General features: G+C 42.9%; 2 protein-coding genes across 2 annotated transcripts; both read left to right on the top strand.

Annotated features, from left to right (window-relative positions):
• Positions 1-8,444: 8,444 nt before the first annotated feature.
• On the top strand, positions 8,445-13,530 carry LOC124115648 (ceroid-lipofuscinosis neuronal protein 5-like). Its single transcript, XM_046476706.2, has 5 exons — positions 8,445-8,558; positions 9,753-9,915; positions 10,432-10,654; positions 10,854-10,943; positions 12,744-13,530. The coding sequence occupies exons 1-5, from the start codon at positions 8,470-8,472 to the stop codon at positions 13,088-13,090; spliced, it is 912 nt and encodes a 303-aa protein (XP_046332662.2). The 5' UTR covers positions 8,445-8,469; the 3' UTR covers positions 13,091-13,530.
• A 5,372-nt stretch (positions 13,531-18,902) lies between these two features.
• LOC124115646 (ceroid-lipofuscinosis neuronal protein 5-like) lies at positions 18,903-25,625 on the top strand. Its single transcript, XM_046476705.2, has 5 exons — positions 18,903-18,991; positions 21,151-21,313; positions 21,968-22,190; positions 23,112-23,201; positions 24,365-25,625. The coding sequence occupies exons 1-5, from the start codon at positions 18,903-18,905 to the stop codon at positions 24,709-24,711; spliced, it is 912 nt and encodes a 303-aa protein (XP_046332661.2). The 3' UTR covers positions 24,712-25,625.
• The last annotated feature ends 491 nt before the right edge of the window (positions 25,626-26,116 follow it).

Below are 26,116 nucleotides of genomic sequence, written 5' to 3'. Positions count from 1 at the left end.
GTAGGAGCAAATAAAGTTATAAGCATCCCCATGGAAAACGACTGATTTAAAATATTTTGTTGGAGTTTGAACGCCGCCGACAGGGATTTTTGTGATAACTTCTACACAGAGATTATTGACATCAGAGATAATTCTTCCTTGGCCCGTGGACCTCTTCCAAATGGCCCTTGGGAATTCTTTTGGCATATGTCACGAAAAGGTCAAAGGTCAAGGTCATGATAAAGAAAAACTCACAAAAAAAGTTTTTAGTTTCACTTTTTCAAAACTTGTTAATACAATAAACATTAAACTAGGTAATACTTTCTCTGGGATAGCGTCCTGCTTAGGAAAGGGTTTGGTTAAGACAAGCCAAAGGTCAAGGTCAGCGTTTCGCTTTTTGCAAAACATGGTAAAATCTTTGTCAGTTTCAGTGGAAAGGTTGCCTATCTACAATAATCCAGCAATATGACGGCGGCTTGTGAATCATCGAGTCTGGACCAGACAATCCATTACTTTAGTATCGATCCACACCGTACGATGACACATAATGAACCCAATGAACCATCTTGACCAGCTGATCCACCATTAAAGTCGTCTCGTAAGATAGACAAAGATTGCAGAGGACCTATTCTACCCCAACATCCCCATGGGGCTTTTCAGAACTTGCATCTGTTACTGTATGGGCGCAATGACACTTTCCGTGATTAACTGAAATACATTAGTAAAGCTAAACCAAATACACTCACATACTGTGATAGCATTGTCAGGTGATATCTGGGCAATCTCTGTTCTATTTACGTGGACCCGTGAAGATCCGGGGTAGAAGAGATCTTCGGAAACCCGTGCTTGCGGTAAAAGGCGACTATGCTTGCCGTAAGAGGCGACTAACAGGATTGGTTTGTCAGGCTCGCTGACTTGGTTGACTCGCATGTCATTGTATACCAATTGCGTGGATTGATGCTCATGATGTCAATCACTGGCTTGTCTGATCCAGACTCGATTATTACGGACCGCCGTCATATAGCTGAAATATTGCTAAGTGCGGTTTTAAACAACAAACAAACAAATCTATCAAAGTGACATTTGTTTATTAAAGTCTACATGCACTGAATACATGTATCTGTCAGTCACGGTGTCACAATACAGATGGACCCGTGAAGAATCCGGGGTAGAATAGGTCTTCAGCAACCCATGCTTGCCGTAAAAGGTGACTATGCTTGTCGTAAAAGGCGACTAACGGGATCGGGTGGTCGGGCTCGCTGACTTGGTTGATGCATGTCATCGATCCCAATTGCGTGGATACATGCTCATGATATTAATCACTGGATTGTCCGGTCCAGACTCGATTATTTACAGACCGCCGTCATATAGCTGGAATATTGCTGAGTGCGGCGTTAAACAACAAACCAACCAAGAATACAGATGATCTGGCAAAAACATCTATGCTATCATGACATGACGGATGGCCACGTTGGGTCTTTGAATGTATAGATGTAAGGCGTCTCGTTGAACGTTAATGGGACATCTGGCGTTCAAACTGAAACTCGTAGACCAATAATTATCCCGTTAACATGAAATTAAAGACCAGAACGAATGTAGTGAACCTGGTTTGTTCAAAGAAGGTCACGTATCAGACATCCTTCAACTCAATATAGACCGTGCGTCAGAACGATGGAGCCAGGTAATCAAATTCTCCTATCTTATACCTCAACAAAGGCTTTTCCTTGGCTCTTAAAATAAACTCGCTATTCAACTCTTGGTATTGAAAGAAACGACGTCATCGTGTAGATATGCTTCATTTTCAATAATTGTGTCACGAATCTACCAAGGAACATTAACAAATACCCATAATCCGAAACATTCTGAACGTTTCTGTCAGAGACTGAACAGTCTCGAAAATAACTGGAAGAGATTCCATTAGCGGTTCAATTTGTATGAATGAATCAGTGCTGACACCAGATGTTCGCGAAAACAGAAGGCATGTCCTGCGCTTCTGGCAGAACCCACCACTCACACAAGTACTGTGCTTCTTGTTGTTTGTATCGAAATAGTTGTTATTAACACATGGCTTTGAATCTTAAAATGTGTTAGACATGTAGTTTGAAAACTTGTTTAATGGATGGGTCAGCATGCATTTATATTCAACTAATAAAACACAATAAATAAGCTGACATCCATAGAGTTACACGAATTCTGCAAGAAAAGAAAAAGAAAACATGTATCGTGTTAAAACGTATTTAGCGAGTTGGGTTTAACCTCGTTATGAATAGTATTTCAGTTATATCCCGTTTGATCTTGTCGTTTTGGGATTGCTACAGTGACCTAGCATACGGGCACCTGATGTTGCAGATGAAGGATCACAATTCATCAATCCAATCTTTTGATTCCATAATCAGCGGATCCTTGCCAGGTAAGGGACGCAACACTACACAGGAATTTGATCTTGTTGTAGGAGTGCCACAGTGCCACGCCTACCCCACGGGCACATGAATGTTGCAGATAGATAAAGGGTCACAACTGAGACGAATCATTCGATCCATCATCTGCGGATCCTTGCGAGCTAAGGGACGCAACTCTAAACAGGAATTGCGGCAACTTAGACCACTGGACCACCGTGGCAATGACAATTTATGTAGTTTACACCGATTGATTACTAGGCAGTTAACAACAAGCATTAAACTATGCGACTGGGGTTGGTTGTTTTTGAGCAAAATAAAAATACCAAATGAGTCGATTTCACAATTTTTTTGTCGAAAGAGCGTCCGCCCGGAGGGAGGTAGGCCGTTGGTTCGATCCTTGCGTCATACCATAAGACGTTAAAAGGTGGCATCTCAGTCGGCTAGCACTGTAAAACCGGTATTAGTCCGGATTAATACAAGCAGTCACACATACATGTACACACACACATGCACGCACGCACGCACGCACGCACGCACACTTGCATTCACGTCGCAATATAAAGGCAATACCCTTGAATGCGACGTTAAACCAAATTTCACCTCATCTAAACCACCGGTTGACCATGTTATCAAGGCATGTCACCGAACACGGCCGGACCTGCGTGCGACTGTTCAACATGATGCATCATACACACCAATTAACGTCAGCGTTCGTCACAGATGCAGAGCCAAGTCCGGATCATATCAATACCGGTCGTTACTGGAGATGCATTACGAGATGACGGATCACGCGAGCTAGGCTGCAGAGGGAGGCACTAGACTGTTGATGAGGTGGTGGTGGTGGTGGTTGGCGGTGATGATACGGGTATGTGCGCGTTTAACGCCGCCTTGTTCAATCCGTGTTTCAGTTAAATGTGTCAGTTTGTGGGAATAAAGCACACGATGTTTTAAACGTTCAGTGAAAAACGTATTACCTTTTATTACTTTGAAGTGAGTGAATATTGTTTAATGTCGCTGCCAGCAATATTCCAGCTATATGGCGGCGGTCTGTAAATAATCGAGTCTGGACCAGACAATCCAGTGATTGATATCATGAGCATCGATCCACGCACTTGGGATCGATGACATGCATCAACCAAGTCAGCGAGTCTGATCACCCTATCCCGTTAGTCGCCTTTTACGACAAGCATAGTCACCTTTTATGGCAAGCATGGGTTGCTGAAGACCTATTCTACCCCGGAATTAACAGTGAACCAAAGAAATCGGCAAGGAAACGTTCATATTGAGATGAGACAATGCACTGTAGACAACTGCCTGTAAAAGGTGGAGCCTGTAGCAAGATTCGACGCCGTCGTGGAATGTTAACACGCAATGAACCAATTAGGGGTTTACCACTCTATAGAATCCATCGATCACGAAAAGAATTCTGGCAGTCCTGGACCATTGTTTTTGGCGAATGTGGGATTCGAACTTACAACCACCTTGGGTAACAAAGGGGCAAAATCCTGCAGAGCGACTTGTTGCTCCTTACACCACTGTTTCCAGGACAGTAGCATCATAAACAAATTAATTTAATTAATAAATTTAAAGTAGTTTGATAGTAATCAAATGTATAATATATTTGAATAATTTGCATTCGTTTCCACTGACTGATGACCTTTTCAAATGAAGAAAGCCAAGTGAGACAAATGTCTCATCACGTCTAGTCTCGCCTTTTCTCGTATTACACAATTACTGAATCAGCGCTGTCTCCGACTTTGACAAATATCACCGGGAACTGCATATGTTTCCGACAGAAACTACTCTTATCAAACAAGCAGAAGTCGGCGAAGAAAAAGTAATTCGACATTGCATGGCATATTTACCCATCATGCAGAAGAGTCCTTCTTCTGTCCAGACAAGAGTCTCAGAAGCAATTGATTTTACAGTTCGTTGTACGAGAACCGTCACTTGACGTTTCCTTTCCACCCAAAGCCTTTTACGACGTTGGCGCGCCAATTTCCGACACTTTCAGAGTCTAGTTGTACAAGACACAAACCGGATGTCACTGGCCCGCCCAAGCATGCGACAAGGAGACCGACTCTCGATTTTCGTAAATGTTTTCCAAGATGGCGACACTCTCTCTTGACGGATTGATTACCTGACAAATGTTCATTACGTGTCCTGGCGAAGACTTCAATTGTTAGTCATTTTCTTCATGGTAACCGACCGGCTGATTGTCGGGCGCCTCTGGGTCATATCAAACTTTCTTCAGACCTACTGACCCACGTTGTCAGTGTCGGATGACGTCTTGTCCATTTTCAATACAGAGCGGACAACAACGTGTCGTCTGCAGCTGCCTGAATCCACAAATCAATGTACATATTACTATTTTGAATTGCATATTGAGTTTGGAAGGTCAAAAAGTGAATATTCTTCTTGAGGGAGACAACTCGCTGCAATGTCGAAGGTGATCAAATCAGACGCCACTCGCGATGCTGGTTATATTAAACTTTATATCGAAAGGGATTTAAGGCCATGAATGAATGATGTTTCTCATCTCCACCCAAACGCTACACATGGGATGAAATGGGGTTTAACGTCACGTTCAAGATTATTACACGTATAGCGACGTGCATGTTAGGGTGTGTGGCTGCTTATATTAGACCGGACTAATGCCGGTTTTAAAGAACTAGCCAACTGTGATACCATGCCGAAGTTTAACATGGATACTCAAGTATTCAATCCTTTGTTTTATCCGCTTACTGCCGAACGCCAGGCAGGGTAACAGCAAGTACCATCTTTTAACATGTTTTGGTATGACGCAACCAGGGGAATGGAACCACAGACCTTCAGCTTCTCGGGACGAGACTCCATGCATTGACGTGAGTGAGTGAGTATGGTTTTACGCCGCTTTTAGCAATTTTCCAGCAATATCACGGCGTGGGACACCAGAAATGGGCTTCACACACTGTACCCATGTCGGGAATCGAACCCGGATCTTCGGCCCCCCATTACACTAGACCACGGAGGCGGTCCCAAACGCTACAAGGGAGAAATTGAATGTTGCCTATCGCCCCACTCATTCCACGGCGACCAGTTAATAATTTAGTCTGGTCCTAAAAATACAGTGCCGATCCATGCCATCGGGGCACAATGACACGTAATCAGTCAATTCACAGCCTGACCACCCGATCCCCTTATTAGCCCACTCGTACGTCCAGTATGAGCTTGGGTTACTGGAGACATAATCTGACCCAAACCCTAGTATTTTATACTCATTTATGATATTTTTAGGTGAAAGACGCCTATCCCTTATTCCATTATAACGGCAGTGCGTTTTAGTACTTTTCCATTTTTATCGACCGCATATGTTAATGTTTGTGGTTTATATATTTTAAGGTAAAAAAAAAATATACGCCCTTCCTACACATGTTTATTTTACAAAATCCACGAATTACATCACGACTTCATCAGCTCAACGTTTATTTTAGACGATGTTAGGTCATGGTTCCGTCATAGATCCATTATGAAGCATGATTTGACAGCCATACAGTAAACTACGTTTATAACGAACACGCTTAAAACAACTGACGGATATAACGAACTGTCTTTTTGGGTCCCGTAAATTTGCTGTATATATACTGAAAAACACGCGTATTACGAACTACGGCTATAACGAACTAGAATTAGAGCTCTCTTTGAGTTCGTTATAACCGTAGTTTACTGCAGTCGAATAAATGGTTATGTCCGATAAGACGAAGTGGTTTTATTGTCATTTTATTTTAACCAGTTCTTTCTAATGGTCACGCTGCCATGTTCCGTTGGGGACCTATTCTGTCTCTTTGCCCTACACCACACGAGTAAAAGTCAATGTGAACACACTACGTTGAAATATGTAGTGGGAGTTTTGGTGTATTTTACGAGTGTTTCTTTCCATTTGAGTGTTACAAACTGGACAGGTGAGCTACTATTCCTGCTAATCCGAGTGTCAGTCTGATATCTATCGGCGGGTGAGTTACTCCCGTCGCACTGACTTCCACTGTGATTCTATGTAAGATGATCAAATCATTTTGGTTGTTTTGATATGGTTTGGGCCGCAGCTTGTCGGCAAAATTTCAGCCTTATCATGGTGGGCTGAACATATTGGAGATAGCCGAACCAGTGGTTGAGAACGTTCATAAGAAACAATTCCCGTTGTCTCGTGCGATCACACACCATTATTTAAGGTGGCTCTTACGCCAAAAATGAGCAGCTTTGTACGTATTCTTCCCTGGAGTACCCACGGGGGTAAACATTAGTAAGAATGGTAACAACGATGTGAACTGGAGCGATGGGTGTGTGGCGCATTTTACGGGTGTTTCTTTCACTTTGCTTGCCGCTTGCACTAGGTCATGTGACAGGCTTCTCTGGTTGATACGCCGGGATACTGCCATTGCAATGTGTGAGTGAGTGAGTATGGTTTTACGCCGCTTTTAGCAATATTCAAGCAATATCACGGCGGGGGACACCAGAAATGGGCTTCACACATTGTACCCATGTCGGGAATCGAACCCGGGTCTTCGGCGTGACGAGAGAACGCTTTAACCACTAGGCTACCCGACCGCCCCTCCATTGCAGTGTGTGAGTTGCTGTAATGCCAACTTTATTTCGGTTCTACGAAGGCATTCCAGCTTAATTTGGGAACGGGTAAGGTAAACTCAAACCATGGGTAATAATTAGGGCGATTCGGTGATAAAGAACCACAGTCAGCTGCTCCTGGAACGGCCAAGGGATGCAAGTCATCATAAGACAGCCTACGCAACCAACAAGTCACAGACAACCATCACAATCATAACAGTCGAAGACAACCAACACAACCATAATAGCCACGTACAACCAACAAAGCCACGTCAGTATAACACAACCGGCACAACCATAACAGTCACATACAACCAACACAACCAACAAGTCACAGACATCCATCACAACCATAACAGTCACAGATCACCAACATAGCAAACAGTCAGTACTATTCTGACACAATCACGTTCTATTAAGTGACGGAGAGAGGTGTTGAATCAAACTGAAAGATCGGACTATAATGAGCGGGACTGCTTGTACTGCGAGGCGTGATTGAGTGAGTGGGTTGTGTTTAACGCCGCTTTTAACAGTTTTCCAGTCATATCCGGGTGTGTCAGCTTAATGTGGTTGGAAAGCAGGTCTTAGACGGTTACCATTTTGTAAAACCCACGAGCACGGGTATGGTGCTGACAAACCAAGAAACATAATCGGGACGAACCGGGATTTGAACTCACAATCATAGGTTTCTGGCATGTGCAAGGGAAACAGCTCCGCCACCCATTGATATGTTCTGAGTCTCACATAGAAAGACTTGACCTAAAGAGTTTAAAATGAATTTGTGAAACAAAATCCCCTTCCACACTGATACAATTTTGACAACGATGTTGGGGGGATTTTATCCCAGTTTCCTAGAAACTATCATTTGCCCGTCTGTGATCACCATATCGGAGAATCTCTGGATTATGTCTGGTGTATTGGCCTTTCAGGAAGGTGGTCGTCTTCAAGGCTCCCCTTGCCACGTTTAAACTCAGCTGCCCACCTCTTTACGGTAGCATAGGACGGGGCATCCATCCCTAGTGTTGTACCATGGATTGCTGTTGCAAGTACTTCATCACTGTGCCACCATTCTCCAAAAGTCACAGACTTCTGCTTACTTTATTGACTTGTCATAACATTTGCTTAATTGACTTATGGTGGAGGTACCCCTATCACATCATGTAATGTCCACAACAAAATATTTCACCATTAAGCAATTCAGTTTTTGCGGGGCTCAGAACCACCTATCAGTCAACCATGTACAAAGTGTGAACATCAATTGACCTGATCACAACCCAAGATATTAAAATGACCACGCAGTGACATGCCCGGGTCATCAATAAACATGATGAGGTCAGCAAAACTGTCCTGGTGGGGGACGTGTCCTGCGAACTAATCAAATTAAAAATTAATTACCTTCCCATATCCGTACCACGGACATCTATATATATGTAGTATGTTTTGAATAGAAATATTCCAAACATTTTTGTCAAACAGTATCACCATATTGACAATGTGGCTGACAATACTGATACTCTTTTCCTATGGACTCTTCGGGACAACAGCCAAGGCTGGGAGTCTTGACTACACTATACCGCACAGGTGAGTTACTTTGAAAACAGTTTAAAGTAAAACCTCGTTAACCCAGACTTTAGATTCAGAAATTGTCTGGGACTTAATGACTAATCATGATCATTTATTTATTCAGAATGTAATTTATTTAGGAGATGTGTGTTTTGAAATTTGATGTGGTCCCACTGTGAACAAAATTTGGTTCCACGCGCATGTAAGTCCGGCGGAACTTTCACTTCCAACATTTGTTCCTTTGGAGGTGCATATCACATCAAGTTTTGCACCCTGTCACACACACACACACACACACACACACACACACACACACACACACACACACACACACACACACACACACACACACACATATGTCAGTAAATCGGATGACATCACTAATCAGGTGTTATGCATTAATGCGCTACAGCAATCATGAGATAGACAAAATATGCATCGATCCAATACAAATGGTGCGAGTTTAGGGTTTGTAAAAAACAGATAACTGCGCTCGTTTGATACCTTTTGAATTGCTCCTTATAACAGAAATAGTATCTGACAGCCGCTCAGGTAGTAATCTCTTCATCCTATTAGAATAATACAATGTGTGATTATCAGTCTCACTAATCTCAGACAGCGTAAGGATCGCTGTAACAGTATGCCATGTTATCGACCAAGCCCCCTCTATACCAACCCGGTATATCTATAATACATATGGGGGCACGGGTGGCCCAGTCGTCTAAAGCGCCGAGATTCGCTGTGCAGAGTTGCGTCCCTTGGGCACGCCAGAAACCTATAATTGTGGGTTCGAATCCCGGTTCGCCCCAATTATGTTTCTAGGTTTGTCAGCACCATACCCGTGCTTGTGGGTTTCAGTGAAGTGGTAAACGTCTGAGACCTGCATCACTTCGGGCTTTCCTCCCACATTAAGCTGACACGCCGTGATATAACTGGAATGCTGTTAAAAGCGGCGTTAAACCCAACTCAATCACTCACTATACCAAGCCTCCCCTCCCCACGTGGGGATTGCGAGTTAGAATATAGGTCCCACCTATTCTGGTCGGGTGGTCAGACTCAGTGACTTGGTTGATGTCGTGTCATAGTATCCCGACGGAGACCATGGATCGTTGCTCACAATATCAATCACTGGATTCTACCGATTTACTCGATTATTTGCAGTTCACCGTCACATAGCTGGAATATTGTTTTGTGCACCCTTAATATTTTCAGACGCTTTGACAGTAGACCACCAGTGGATCCTCGCTGTAAACGCCCATTCGACCAACATTACTGCTTCGACGGAGAGCCGATGGCAACGTTTAATAACGACGACGTCATCGTGATTTATAGCATGACGGGCAATGGAGGCCCGGTGCCAGGCATCGACCTTGTGGTGAGAACACTGTGTTATTTCTCAACAAACCCACTCCAAAAAGTACTCCATGCATGTTGTCCTCGAGACAGAAGCGGTCCAAAGTGTCCAGTGCTTGCACTAGCCTGTGAGTTCAGGTATAATAGACACCCAGTAGTGCTTGTCTACCAATAGTGAATCTGTGAATGACAGATACACAATGGACCATGTATAAGCACCACACCATGTAAATGCCCGTGTGTAAGGCTCATCCTTTACTGTGCACCCACAGCCATGAATAACCCCACTCCCCTTTCCGTGAGGTAAAAGACCCCTTTAAATAAGGCCGACCATTTGATATTTTGGGGTTAATCTGTTCCCGAACATTTTGGGGGAAAATAATCAGTCCTCAGGTTTTACCCAAACAGTGTGCTGATTGTGTGTCGCCGTACCCAGATGCTGCTCTTTGTTGTTTGGCGACTATTGTTTTGTCGACTCTAACCTCTATCCATGATATACCCAAATTTTATTTTTTTTAAAACAACTCACTCACTCCAGATACCTCAACACGCTGGTATCGGTCTGCACAACCTCAACACCGGCTTCAAATACACCTTGGACTGGTCCCCAATGTTCGGCCCCTTCAACTGCTCCCAACCCAATGTGTTGGAGGGTGAGTCTCTCCTTTGGTGTAACCAAGCAGAGTCGTGCTTCAGGAGCAAGTTTACCAAGCCCTTCCTAAAGCCAAGAGCAGAGCGCCATCAGGTGGCGAACACAACCGGTAGGTCCACAAGGTCCACGACGGCGCCACCATTGCCATTGCACCAAATATGCCTGTCAGTAAACTGTTGAGTGGTTCTGCGATCCAAATGACATGCTTGTGTTTTCAGCTTGAAAATGGTATGTGAAGGAATATCATCAACTCAGTTGTTTTCAGTTATTATGAAGTCTATAAATTTGTAATCGAAACATCTTTCCAGGCAAAGTCATCAATGCCTTCGCTCTCTGGGTCACGTGGGACAACAATACCGGCATCTATGGCGACTCGTCACACCTGATGCGTTCCAGAGGTGAGTTAGGAAGCATACAGCAATACCATACGTATGATCACGTCATGAGCATCAGAGTGAGCGAGTGAGTATGGTTTTACGCCGCTTTTAGCAATATTCCAGCAATATCACGGCGGGGGATACCAGAAATGGGCTTCACACATTGTACCCATTTTGGGAATCGAAGCCGGGTCTTCGGCGTGACGAGCGAACGCTTTAACCACTAGGCTACCCGACCGCCCCCATGAGCATCAGAGGACAGGATAAACTGACTAAATCTGGATAAGGCTGGCTTAGTATGTTTGTTTGTTTGTTGTTGTTTAACGCCGCTCTCAGTAATATTCCAGCTATATGATGGCGGTCTGTAAATGATCAAGTCTGGACCAGACAATCCAGTGATTGACATCATGAGCATCGATTATTGCAATTGGGATCGATGATCGAGCCTGACCACCCGATCCCGTTAGTTGCCTCTTACGACGAGCATAGCATTTACGGCAAGCATGGGTTGCTGAAGATCTATTCTACCCCGGATCTTCACGGGTCGGCTGAGTATGAAGACCATGCTCCTCAAAGCCCGACTCCTGGGGCTTGGCTCCCGATTACCACGTCAGAGCCTCTGTGAAGTCTCTATCAGATTGCCACAGGAACCACTGAAGACCAAAGAAGAAATATAACGACAACGTGAAAGGTCTCAAGTACCTAATCATCTCACCTTAAGAACTTGATACTTGCGCTGAGACAGGCCAAACTGACGCTCAATAAGGAAGGATGCATGCATGTATTTCCTCAAATCGTGTTGGCCAGAGACCGAAGAAAGACACGCACGCACGCACGCACGCACCCACACACGCACACCCGACAGCGTCCTACCCCTGCCTTCATAGCCATCGGGTCTGTGGCTAGGGGTCAGGCTGTCTATCCACGTCCGAACTCACACAATTAAAAACACAATTGACATCCTCTTCTTCTACATGGTTAATTCATTGCGTATAATCACGCCATGGATTAGCGGAACTAAACACTTGATGTCATTATATCGATACATATTAAGCAAAATATACTAGGAGATGGAGTTCGCGAGAGACTCAACCCCCACCGCCTCCACAGTACAGTTAGTAAATGAGTGAGTTTGGTTTTACGCCGCTTTTAGCAATATTCAAGCAATATCACGGCGGGGGACACCAGAAATGGGCTTCACACATTGTACCCATATCGGGAATCGAACCCGGGTCTTCGGCGTGACGAGCGAACGCTCTAACCACTGGGCTACCCGACCGCCCCCTCCACAGTATAACAACACAAAGAGCGTAGAATGATGTTTCTCTATATCTACGTTTCATGTATGCTTTTCTAATGTGAGTAAAAATGCCACTTGTTAAACGTGGACCAGGTTGTAATACTCTGAAAAATAACACTATTTTATACTTAAACTTGCTTTATCTAGATAAATATCTGGATATTTTTCTAGTCTTGTTTATTCAATGTTTGCATACTCTGAAAAAAATTCTCATCCGTGTTGAGAAATACACCCAAACGTGGTTAGTTTTCTTTCAAAGCCCTGGCCATGGGTAGCTTACAGCCGCAGATTGCAGCCGAGTGGCGTCCCTTGACCGTTCCAGGATCTGCTGGGCGTTGGTTCGAGTCACATATTCGCCTTGATAATGACTCTTGTTCTGTCAGCAGACGTGGTGATCCTCTACGACTTCACACCTCGGGGATTTCCTCCTCTATTAAGCTGACTCCGTGATATAAGAGATACATAAATATATATTTGAAATCGGCGTTACACCAAACACACTCACTTCCATTTAATTTCAGATGGTCCATATTGGACAGAGACCTGGGATTGTGGCACCTTTGTGCAGCGGGCATTTCAAGCCCTTTATGATCTAGGCGTGAGGTTCTATCCCGACTTTCAACCCTCCTACTGGCTGGGCATCGCCTACACGGAGAGGCCTGAATATCTGGGCAGCCACACGGAGATATTCGGTGTTGACGGAGACGCAGCCTTGGCCCAGACTCTGATGTCATACTTCAAGGCGGACAAAAAAGATCTTGACTATATGTACCTACATTACAATGAAGCGTACTGGTATGCTAAGTTCACGTCTCAAGCTCCAGAAGTGCCTACCAAAATGGTAGTTCCGCTACCGGGGTATGAGTAGACCATTTGGCAGAGGGTGAGGCTGAAGTTGTTGCAGTAACTTAAAAGACTAATTTAGAGATATTTTCCAAATCGTTTCATGTTTTCAATCAAGGTGATCAAGTGTTCTGATGCATTTCGCAAGTTGAGACCCGTTTTATTACAAAAACGATCTTGATTATCGATCAGATCGCCTTGTCTGGGTGCCGCCATTTTTTGTTTGAAGCAAATACCAATGATATGAGAGGTGGGACTTGATTGGTCAGTAGGGCGGACATAATTCGTAACAGCCACTGGTGGCGCTACGATCGAGCCACGCAATCCCAGCAGTTCGGGAAGTGAGGAAACCGGACTTTTACAGTCAGTTCCCTTGCCTCGGGAAGATGAGTAATTCCAAGTTTCAACCGTTTTGGTTCTTCTGTTCAAAATACCACCAAATACCAATAAAATACTTATTTGTGATGTCTGTTTCTTTTGTTTTGTTAGCGGCTCTTACCAGCATGTGTTGCTGTAGATCATTTCTAACCCGGATCTCCAGGGGGCAATTGTATCCGTTTAACTGTTCAACAGATAAAAGGTCTGTGAAGTCGAAGCCAGTCTCCACTCTCATCCTGACAATACACACCAAATGGCCTCCCCGTCGACTATATTAAAAGATCGATTTTGGTTATTCCCTTCAAAATATCAATAAAATGCTTAGATGTCGTATTTGTGTGTATTTTCGGGGATACTTCTTGGGTAGGGCCTTGTGCTGTTAGCCCCTGAATTTGAAAAAAATGCTCACATTTTGAAATACAATGGGGCATTTTAACATTGTGCTGTATGGGCAAGTGTGGGTGTACCTCCCTCTGGAATATTTTAAAATTTTAACATAAAGAGCCCACATCAGACACTCCCTAGAGTGAATCCTGTAATCAGCACTCATCATTCATCATCAGAGACTAAGCATTAGTCTAGGGATATATATTCTTACCAGGAATCCCCAAAGGCCCATTCCCGTCTGTTGTGGGTGGTGTGCGAGTTTGTGTTAAGAATGGTCCCCAGCAACCTCTGCTTGTCGCACGAGACGACTTAATGGGTCGGATGGTCAGGCACACAATGACAAAGCATGACATTCATAGACAACCATGACATCCATACACAATCATGACAGACATAGACAGACATAGACAGCCATGACGTTCATAGACAACCATGACATTCACATACAACCATGGCATTCATAGACAGCCAAGCCATTCATAGACAACCATGACATTCATAGACAGTCATGACATTCATAGACAGTCATGACATTCATAGACAGCCATGACATTCATAGACAACCATGACATACACATACAACCATGACAGTCATAGACAGCCATGACATTCATAGACAACCATGACATCCATATACAATCATGACAGTCAAAGACAACCATGACAGTCATAGACAACCATGACATTCATAGACAACCATGACAGTCATAGACAGCCATGACAGTCATAGACAGCCATGACATTCATAGACAACCATGTCAGTCATAGACAACATGACATTCATAGACAACCATGACAGTCATAGACAACCATGACATTCATAGACAACCATGACAGTCATAGACAGCCATGACATTCATAGACAACCATGACAGTCATAGACAGTCATGACATTAATAGACAACCATGACAGTCATAGACAGTCATGACATTCATAGACAGCCATGACATTCATAGACAACCATGACATTCATAGACAGTCATGACATTCATAGACAGCCATGACATTCATAGACAACCATGACATACACATACAACCATGACAGTCATAGACAGCCATGACATTCATAGACAACCATGACATCCATATACAATCATGACAGTCAAAGACAACCATGACAGTCATAGACAACCATGACATTCATAGACAACCATGACAGTCATAGACAGCCATGACAGTCATAGACAGCCATGACATTCATAGACAACCATGTCAGTCATAGACAACATGACATTCATAGACAACCATGACAGTCATAGACAACCATGACATTCATAGACAACCATGACAGTCATAGACAGCCATGACATTCATAGACAACCATGACAGTCATAGACAGTCATGACATTAATAGACAACCATGACAGTCATAGACAGTCATGACATTCATAGACAGCCATGACATTCATAGACAACCATGACATTCATAGACAGTCATGACATTCATAGACAGCCATGACATTCATAGACAACCATGACATTCATAGACAGTCATGACATTCATAGACAGCCATGACATTCATAGAAAACCATGACATTCATAGACAACCATGACAGTCATGACATTCATAGACAACCATGACATTCATAGACAGTCATGACATTCATAGACAGCCATGACATTCATAGACAACCATGACATTCATAGACAACCATGACATTCATAGACAGCCATGACATTCATAGACAACCATGACATTCATAGACAGCCATGACATTCATAGACAACCATGACATTCATAGACAGTCATGACATTCATAGACAGCCATGACATTCATAGACAACCATGACATTCATAGACAACCATGACATTCATAGACAACCATGACATTCACATACAACCATGACATTCATAGACAGCCATGACATTCATAGGCAACCATGACATTCATAGACAACCATGACAGTCATAGACAACCATGACATTCATAGACAACCATGACAGTCATAGACAACCATGACATTCATAGACAACCATGACAGTCATAGACAGCCATGACATTCATAGACAACCATGACATTCATAGACAGTCATGACATTCATAGACAGCCATGACATTCATAGACAACCATGACATTCATAGACAACCATGACATTCACATACAACCATGACATTCATAGACAGCCATGACATTCATAGACAACCATGACATTCATAGACAACCATGACAGTCATAGACAACCATGACATTCATAGACAACCATGACAGTCATAGACAACCATGACATTCATAGACAACCATGACATTCATAGACAGCCATGACATTCATAGACAGCCATGACATTCATAGACAACCATGACATTCATAGACAACCATGACAGTCATAGACAGTCATGACATTCATAGACAGCCATGACATTCATAGACAGCCATGACATTCACATACAACCATGACATTCATAGACAGCCATGACATTCATAGACAACCATGATAGTCATATACAACCATGACAGACATATAAAACCATGACAGACATAGACAACTATGCCATTTATATACAACCATGACAGTCACATACAACCAAACCCGTGAAGATTTCGGTTAGAATTTGTCTTCAGCAACCCATGCTTGTCGTTAAAGGCGACAAATGGCATCTGGTGGTCAGGCTCGCCGACAAGATTCATGCATGGCATCGTATCCCATTTGGGTAGATCGATGTTCACTGGATTGTCTGATCAAGGCTTGATCATTTACAGACAGTCGTCTATCACATAGCTGGAATATTGCTGTGTTCGGCGTCCAACAAATAAACAGCACATACTACCAACAGTCTCACAAATCAGACAACCAAAGTCAGGAACACGTGACACCTTTTTTATAGATATCAGCTTCTTTATTCTTTATTCAGGACGACTTCTCGGCCCTCACGTCGTAAAGTATCCGCCAATGCAAACCTCCCACCTGTTGTTGTTATTGACTCCACGGATTATGCAGATATGTGGGGTCAATTGTCAGGTCATGACTTTTTGTAGGTTGATACATTGAGATTTTGAATAACTTCAGCATGTTCAGTGCTAATAGCAGCTAAATTGCTGACAAGGTGCTCAGCAATAATCACACACTCATTCAACTGAATACCTTTTTAAATAGTGTTACCAAAGCAATAGTGTTTAAACATGTTATCTGCCAAGATTATGTTAATCTTGTCCATGGTCTAAATAGGTTTTAGCACCCATGGAATCGCATCGATGAATTTGTTGAGGTTCTTTTGCATAAATCACATCAGAACACATGTCTGTTCCTTTCATCTGGCAAACAAAATGAGACACATATTTCGTATTAAGATATTTATTCATGTCACTGATGATGTTCCACACAGAACCACGTGCCTGTTTAGTCACGCCCCCATGCGAGGTTGTACCTCCAAGGGCGTGGCCATCACCTACCAAACCTTCAAGGAGCGTTAGACGCAGTGCCATGTGACCTATTAACCACACACCCTACGAGACCACATATACCTACAAGGGCGAGCCATCATCTACCACGCCTACAAGGGCGTGGCCAAATAGGGATAAAAAACTGTTCCACAACATCACATGAAGGACATGCAACTGCTTACATGACAACTAAATACAACTAAATACATCTTTGTAGGCAAAAAAATATTGGAAGAACTGTGTCATAACATTGAACAAGTAAATGGACAGTCAACTGTAAATATATACTCAACAACAAAAGTTCCTGTGACACCAATGGCTGTTTTGAAACAATTATCTGTCCAGGTTGAAAATCCAATTAATCCACTTCTAATTAAACTCAATAAAAACCAAATGAGAGGTAGGAACATAAATCAGTCAAAATAGTACAGAAAAATAGTCATGAACAATTTCCCAGGTCTTCTCATGAATACCAACTAAGCACTTCATATTTCACAGGTGCACAGTGCGAGCATATGGAGTATATGTCATGTGACAGCTGGAAGAAGGCATCAGAGAGTCAGGGAACCATCTCAAAGGACATGGGCTTTGTCAGATCTGGATGTATACGATTTATATAATATAAACCTGGACTTTGTATCATAGATATGATTAATATACTGTACAAAAACCATTGTGCACATTAAGCAACGAGGAATAATAGTCATATATCGAAATGCCTCTGCGTGCGTGCGTGCGTGCGTGCGTGCGTGCGTGTGCGTGTGTGTGTGTGCGTGCTTGTATGTGTGTACTAGTCCGGGTGTGAAGTTTGGGTTTACGCCGCTTTTAACAGTATTCCCGTTATATCACGGCGTGTCAGTTTAATGTGGTAGGAAAGCACGAAGTGATGCAGGTCTTAGACGTTTACTTCGGTGAAACGAGCACGGGTCTGGTGCTGACAAACCTAGAAACATAATCGGGGCGAACCGGGATTCGAACCCACAATCATAGGTTTCTGGCGTGTCCAAGGGACTGTACTAGTCCGGACTCATGCCGATTTATAGTACTAGCCCACTGAGATATCATGCCGCAGTTTAACGTGGATACTCCACTCACAGTATCCTGACTCCGAGCCGACAAGTCCTTGTTTTAGCCGCTTAATGCCGAGTGCCAGACAGGGTACCATCTTTTAACGTCTTTTGGTATGAAGCGGCCGGGGATCGAGCATCGGCCCTCCTACTCTTCGTGCGGGCGCTCTACTAGACCACGGAGGCGGTCCATTTTCCAAAAGTCAAAGACTTCTGCTTACTTTATTGACTTGTCATAACATTTGCTCAAATGACTTATGTTTTAGTGGAGGTACCCCTATCACATCATGTAATGTCCACAACAAAATATTTCACCATTAAGCAATTCAGTTTTTGCGGGGCTCAGAACCACATATCTGTTAACCATGTACAAAATGTGAACATCAATTGACCCGATCACAACCCAAGATATTAAAATGACCACGCAGTGACATGCCCGGGTCATCAATAAACATGATGTGGTCAGCAAAACTGTCCTGGTGGGGGATGTGTCCTGCGAACTAATCAAATTAAAAATTAATTACCTTCCCATATCCGTACCATGGACATCTATATATATGTAGTATGTTTTGAAAAGAAATATTCCAAACAATTTTGTCAAACAGTATCACCATATTGACAATGTGTCTGACAATACTGATACTCTTTTCCTATGGACTCTTCGGGACAACAGCCAAGGCTGGGAGTCTTGACTACACTATACCGCACAGGTGAGTTACTTTGAAAACAGTTTAAAGTAAAACCTCGTTAATCCAGACTTTAGGTTCACGGTGAAATTGTCCGGGACTAAATGACTAATCATTCTAATAAAAAAACAGCTCTATATATTCAGAATGATTGTACTACAAAATAATATCACAAACTGTATTTTATTTAGGAGATAAACCTGGTGAATTTTGATATTTGATGTGGTCTCACTGTAAACCAGATTTGGTCCCTTCCCCATATAAGTTCCGGCGGAACTTTTACTACCAACATTTGCTCCTCTGGAACATCAAGTCTTGGTTCCTATCACACTGAAATTTGTTCCGGACATACGGAAACTTTCACACACAAAGGTTCTATCTTGTGAAACTGTCAAGAGTCTAAAAGAGAGAAGAGAGAAAGGGTACATGAATTTTAAGCATGGAACAAATACTTGCAAAATATTTTTTCCGGTCGGAACAAATGCTCTTTGTTGGAAATTTCCTATTTGACATGTCCTTTAACATATAATATATCCATGTTACCATGTTTAAAAATTCTTATTTCCGGTGCGATATCTAAGTCTTCAGGATACTTCATCACCTCAGCCCTGGTATTCACTGGCGACTGCCTTTTTGTGTAATTTACTTGACATAAATACAGTCATTTCATAGGTTTTAATTACATGTTTTCACATTTGCATTTATAATTAATCAACTATCAGGATTTCTTTCATGCTTTCCTTTTTATTCATATTCTTTTGTTTTTCTTTTAGATTATGTTTATTTGTATTGCGAGTGTATGTCTTAGTTTCGCTGATATTTCATATTGCATATTAATAATATACAGGAATGTCGCTCATAAACAATCCCAAACATTTGTTCCCGTCAACTGGAAATTTTCACTACAGGGTGGGAATATTTTCACTGCTATTTTGAGCATTTACTAGTAATCCTGATATTTTTTCCGAGACGGGACTAAATTTGGGCGGAACAAAAAACATGCTTACACCATTGTAGAGTTGATTCACCACTGAAGTCACAGCTCATAAACATGAACATAACAACTAACACAAGGGATCTGATTTGACCTGTCAATTTCAAGATTTCCCGGATTTGACGCCAGTGTGTGAAATAATGGTGACATTTGTGGCCCAGAAACTGTGGTTCGTGTATGATTTGCTTATCTGTGTGTGTTCTGAAACGAACATGTTGTCATGAATAAAGCTTTTTCAAACATTTTTGTATTTAAGATATAAACGGCGAGTGGGAGTTGTTAATCATACAATAAAACACTGCAAGGAAACCCTCATTGTATGAGAAACAACGGGCCCACTCGCACAAAGCGATCTTAGCGCTAAGACTATTGTAAGCCTATGTTAAAGTATGGGCGTTACGATCATCTTTGCGCTAAGATTGCTTTGTGCAAGTGGGCCCTGGAGTCGTTTGTTTCAATACATAAGATATTAACGTTTTGTACAGTCGCTTTAAGGATGTTGATAAAATGTGCCAGCTTTACGAATATTTACCCAAATTTTAATAATAATGACTCCCTGAATAGAATCCGACCTCGAAAATGTAGGACAAGTCCATGTTACGAACAGGTGGGATAAGGTTGGTATTCCCCCGTATATTCTTACAATCCTCGTGTCGATCACCTGTACCTATTCTAATAACGATTGTCATATCTCTGTCATTTTTGGATACAATCGTTCGGCCACTGCGTGTATCTGCGAAGCCCAGCTATATTTGTTATTTTTGAGAGGGAAGTGTCTTCGTCCAATTTATGACGTCATCAAGTTGCGAGAACATATTCCAATCTCCGGAAATGACGTAATGATAGAACAATGTTTTATCATGAAATAAACTACTCCTCGTTCTTCATTGTTCTTTGCGATTTATCGCGTAGCTATCTTAAACATAAAATTATAGAAATGTCCGTGACATAGACATCATTATTGTTGGTGTTCTTTGTTTGTTGTTCAACGTCGCTCTCAGCGATATTCAAGCTTGGTTGATTTCGTCTCAACGTATCCCGACAGAGACCACGGATCGTTGCTCACAATATCGATCACTGGATTGTATCAATTGACTCGATTATTTACAGTCCACCGTCACATAGCTGGAATATTGTTTTGCGCAACATCTTAACCATTCTGGTGCATGTGCACCCTTAATATTTTCAGACGCTTTGACAGTAGACCACCAGTGGATCCTCGGTGTAAACTCCCATTCGACCAACATTTCTGCTTCGACGGAGAGCCGATGGCAACGTTTAATGACGACGACGTCATCGTGATTTACAGCATGACGGGCAATGGAGGCCCGGTGCCAGGCATCGACCTTGTGGTGAGAACACTGTGTTATTTCTCAACAAACCCACTTTTGTTGCCGATGGTGTTGGGAACAAGAGTACACCATGCATGTTGTCCTCGAGACAGAAGCGGTCCAAAGTGTCCAGTGCTTGCACTAGCCTGTGAGTTCAGGTACAATATACACCCAGTAGTGCTTGTCTACCAATAGTGAATCTGTGAATGATAGATACACAATGGACCAAGCACCACGTCGTGTGGACGCCCCATCGTTTTCCTATGCACTCACTGCCATGCATCTGTGAGGTAAACAGGGGTGGGTAGCCTAGTAGTTAAAACGTTGGTTCGTAACGTCCAAGACCCGGGTTCGATTCCCCACATGGGTACAATATGTGAAGCCCATTTTTCGGTGTCCCCTGCCGTGATATTGCTGGAATATTGCTGAAGGCGGCGTAAAACCATACTCACTCACTCTGTGAGGTAAAAGACCTCATTTCCAATGTCGACCATTTGATATTTTGGGGTTATCTGTTCCCGAACATTTTGGGGAAAATAATCAATCCTCAGGTTTTACCCAAACAGTGAGCTGATTGTGTGTCGCCGTACCCAGATGCTGCTCTTTGTTGTTTGGCAGCTATTGTCTATCCATGATATACCCAAATTACGTAAAAACGCAACTCACTCACTCCAGATACCTCAACACGCTGGTATCGGTCTGCACAACCTCAACACCGGCTTCAAATACACCTTGGACTGGTGCCCAATGTTCGGCCCCTTCAACTGCTCCAAACCCAATGTGTTGGAGGATGACTCTCTCCTCTGGTGTAACCAAGCCGGATCGTGCTTCAAGAACAAGTTTTCCAAGACCTTCCTAAGGCCAACAGCAGAGCGCCATCAGGTGGCGAACACAACCGGTAGGTCCACAAGGTCCGCCATGGCGCCTTCATTGCCACTCAGAGGCCTTAGCGCCATCTGTAGGCACCAAGCAATGAGCTAAGCTAAGCTTTTAGCTTAGCCGTGGCAAGTCTTCCATTAAGTGTCTGTAATTAAGCAAATAATCATTTACTGTCTAGTCATTATATTTTCGTCTTTTGGGGTGTTACAAATTGTTTTTAGGGTATCTTTAAGCTGGTTATGCAGTGAATCATGACAGTGATGCAAGGCCCCTTGCTCGCACTATTATATCGACGCATTTCAATGTGGACAAGTGAGAGTCATTCCATCTGGAGAAGGTTGTATATGCTATATTCTGAGGTTATCCTCTGTATAAATATTATCGACACGGTAACCCTATTTGCACAGAGGTGTGGTGAGGTGAAATAGGGATTAACGTCGCGTCCAAGATTATTGCACTTATATACCGACGTGCATGGACGTTTGTGTGTTTGTGTGGCTGCTTGTACCAGTTCGGACTGATGCCGATTGATAGTGCTAGCTTACTGAGATACCATGCCGCAGTTTAACATGAATACCCCACTCAGACACGGTTTTCTGACTCCGAGCCGACCAGTCCTTGTTTTAGCCCCTTAATGCCGAGCGCCAGACAGGGTTACAACAAGTACCATCTTTTAACGTCTTTTGGTATGACGCGGCCGGGGATCGAACCCCGGACCTTCTGCTCTCCGGGTGGACGCTCTACCATTTGACCACGGAGGCGGTCCTATTTGCACAGACAAAGTCAAGACTGTGCATGCACCAAATGTGCCTGTCAGTGAACTGTTGAATGGTTCTGCTTGTGCTTTCAGCTTGAAAATGTTATCTGAAGGAATGTAATCAACTCAGCTGTTTTCACTTATTATGAAGTCTATAAATTTGTTATGGATACATCTTTCCAGGCAAAGTCATCAATGCCTTCGCTCACTGGGTCACGTGGGACAACAATACCGGCATCTATGGCGACTCGTCACACCTGATGCGTTCCAGAGGTGAGTTAGGAAGCATACAGCAACGCCATACGTATGTACTCGTCATGGGCATCAGAGTAAGCGAGTGAGTATGGTTTTACGCCGCTTTTAGCAATGTTCCAGCAATATCACGGCGGGGTATACCAGAAATGGGCTTCACACATTGTACCCATTTTGGGAATCGAACCCGGGTCTTCGGCGTGACGAGCGAACGCTTTAACCACTAGGCTACCCGACCGCCCCTTCTAAGATTAGTGAGACCGATAATCCAACATTGTATTATTCTAATAGGATGAAGAGATTACTACCCGAGCGGCTGTCAGATACTATTTCTGTTACTAGGAGCAATTCAAAAGGTATCAAACGAGCGCAGTCATCTGTTTTTTACACTACCTAAACTCGAACTCACCGAACTCACACAATTAAGAGCACAATTGGCATCCTCTTCTTCTACATGGTTAATTCATTGCGTATAATCATGGCATGGTTTAGTAGAACTAAACACTTGATGTCATTATATCGATGCAAACTAAGCAAAATATACTAGGAAATGGGGTAGCGAGGGACTCAAACCCGGGCATTTGGCTTGACGAGAGAACGCTTTAACAATTTGGCTACCCCATCGCCCCCACACTATAACAACACAGAGAGCGTAGAATGTACATGTAATTTCTCCATATCTGCGTTTCATGTACGCTGGTGTAACGTGAGTAAATATGCCACTTGTAAAATGTGGACGTGTTTGTACTCCTCTGAAAAATTATCATTATACTTAAATTTGTTTTATCTAGATAAATACCACGATTTCTTTCTAGTCTTGTTTTTTCAATGTTTGCATACTCTGAAAAAAGTAATTTCTCATCCGCGTTGAGAAATACTCTCAGGCGTTGTTGGTTTTTTCCAAAGCCTTGGGCATGGGTAGCTAATGGTCTGAACAGCCGCAGAGTGCAGCCGATGTACAGAGTGGCGTCCCGTGACCGTTTCAGGATCCGCTGAACGTTGGTTCGAGTCACATATTCGCCTTGATAATGACTCTTGTTCTGTCAGCAGACGTGGTGATCCCTCTACGACTTCACTCCTCGGGGATTTTCTCCTATATTAAGCTGACTCCGTGATATAACAGACAGATATATATATTTGAAATCGGCGTTACACCAAACACACTCACTTCCATTTAATTTCAGATGGTCCATATTGGACAGAGACCTGGGATTGTGGCACCTTTGTGCAGCGGGCATTTCAAGCCCTTTATGATCTAGGCGTGAGGTTCTATCCCGACTTTCAACCCTCCTACTGGCTGGGCATCGCCTACACAGAGAGGCCTGAATATCTGGGCAACCACACGGAGATATTCGGTGTTGACGGAGACGCAGCCTTGGCCCAGACTCTGATGTCATACTTCAAGGCGGACGAGAAAAACCTTGACTATGTGTACCTACATTACAATGAAGCATTTTGGTATGCTAAGTTAACATCCCAAGCTCCAGAAGAGCCTACCAAAATGGTAGTTCCGCTACCGGGGTATGAGTAGAACATTTGGCAGAGGGTGAGGCTGAAGTTATAGCATTAACGTAACGTCTAATTTAGAGAGAGCAAAAGTTCCCTTTTAGAGTGATGAGCTTTTAATAAATATATTATTGTCTTTGGGGAAACTGAAAATTATTCCTTTACTCCTAATATAGTAGTAACATGACTGCCAAAAGAAAGTTGTAGTTTTTATTGTTGCAAAATGTGTTGATACGTTTATTCCTAGTTGTAGGCTTATATGAAATATTAAAATGAAATGATGTATACATTGCTATATGAAAACGGTGATAATCGGAACAGGGACATGGAACACAATGTCATGTTTTCGGTGACAAAATATACTACGCCATCCCACCACTCCTTTCGCCCTGACAATACAGGTCAAATGGTCTCCCCTCCCTATAATAATTCTTCCCCAGGCAAGGGAGTTAACTGACAATAGAAGTTCAGTTTCGACCTTTGCCGAACTAGGCTGGAATTATTTTGTTGGACTTAGTTGAACGCATTACGAAATCATAAACAACATGGCGACAGCTGTGCAGGTTTCGGTCGATTGTATGATTTGCAGAGCATGGGTACGTCCACATGGCGTCGACAGTTATTTTCCAAATCTCTTCATGTTTTAATCAAGGTCATCAAGTGATCAGATTGTTTTGACTATGCGCCGCCATTTTGTTTGAAGTAAACGCAAGTGATATGAGAGGGGGAATCTGATTGGTCAGTAGGAGGGACATAATTTCTATCAGCCACTGGTGGCGCTACGATCGAGCCACGAAATCCCAGCAGTTCGGCAAGTGAGGAAACTGGACTTTTACTGTCAGTTCCCTTGCCTAGGGAAGATGAGTATTTCCAAGTTTCAACCGTTTTGGTTCTTCTGTTCAAAATACCACCAAATACCAATAAAATACTTATTTGTGATGTCTGTTTCTTTTGTTTTGTTAGCCGCCTCTTACCAGCACGTGTTGCTGTAGATCATTTCTAACCCGGATCTTCAGGGGGCAATTGTATCCGTTTAACTGTTCAACAGATAATAGGTCTGTGAAGTCGAAGCCAGTCTCCACACTCATCCGGACAATTCACACCAAACGGCTTCCCCTTCGACTATAGTAATAGAACAGTTTTGGTTATTCCCTTCAAAATACCAATAGAATGCTTAGATGTGGTATTTTTAGTAATCAATTTCTTCATATGATGCATGCACAATTGCGGTTTGTTTGTAATTGATGGGTCGGGTGGTCAGGCTCACAATTGTGTCCAACAGACACACACATCCGACAATGCATGAGATTCATATACAACCATGACAGTCATAGACAACCGTGCATCCATATACAACCATGACAGTCATAGACAACCGTGACATCCATATACAACCATGACAGTCATAGACAGCCATGACAGTCATAGAC

Source organism: Haliotis rufescens, unplaced genomic scaffold (genome assembly GCF_023055435.1).
Source record: "Haliotis rufescens isolate VD_foot unplaced genomic scaffold, xgHalRufe1.0.p SCAF_7, whole genome shotgun sequence".
Taxonomy (NCBI): domain Eukaryota; kingdom Metazoa; phylum Mollusca; class Gastropoda; order Lepetellida; family Haliotidae; genus Haliotis; species Haliotis rufescens.
This window is presented reverse-complemented; position numbering and strand designations above follow the sequence as displayed.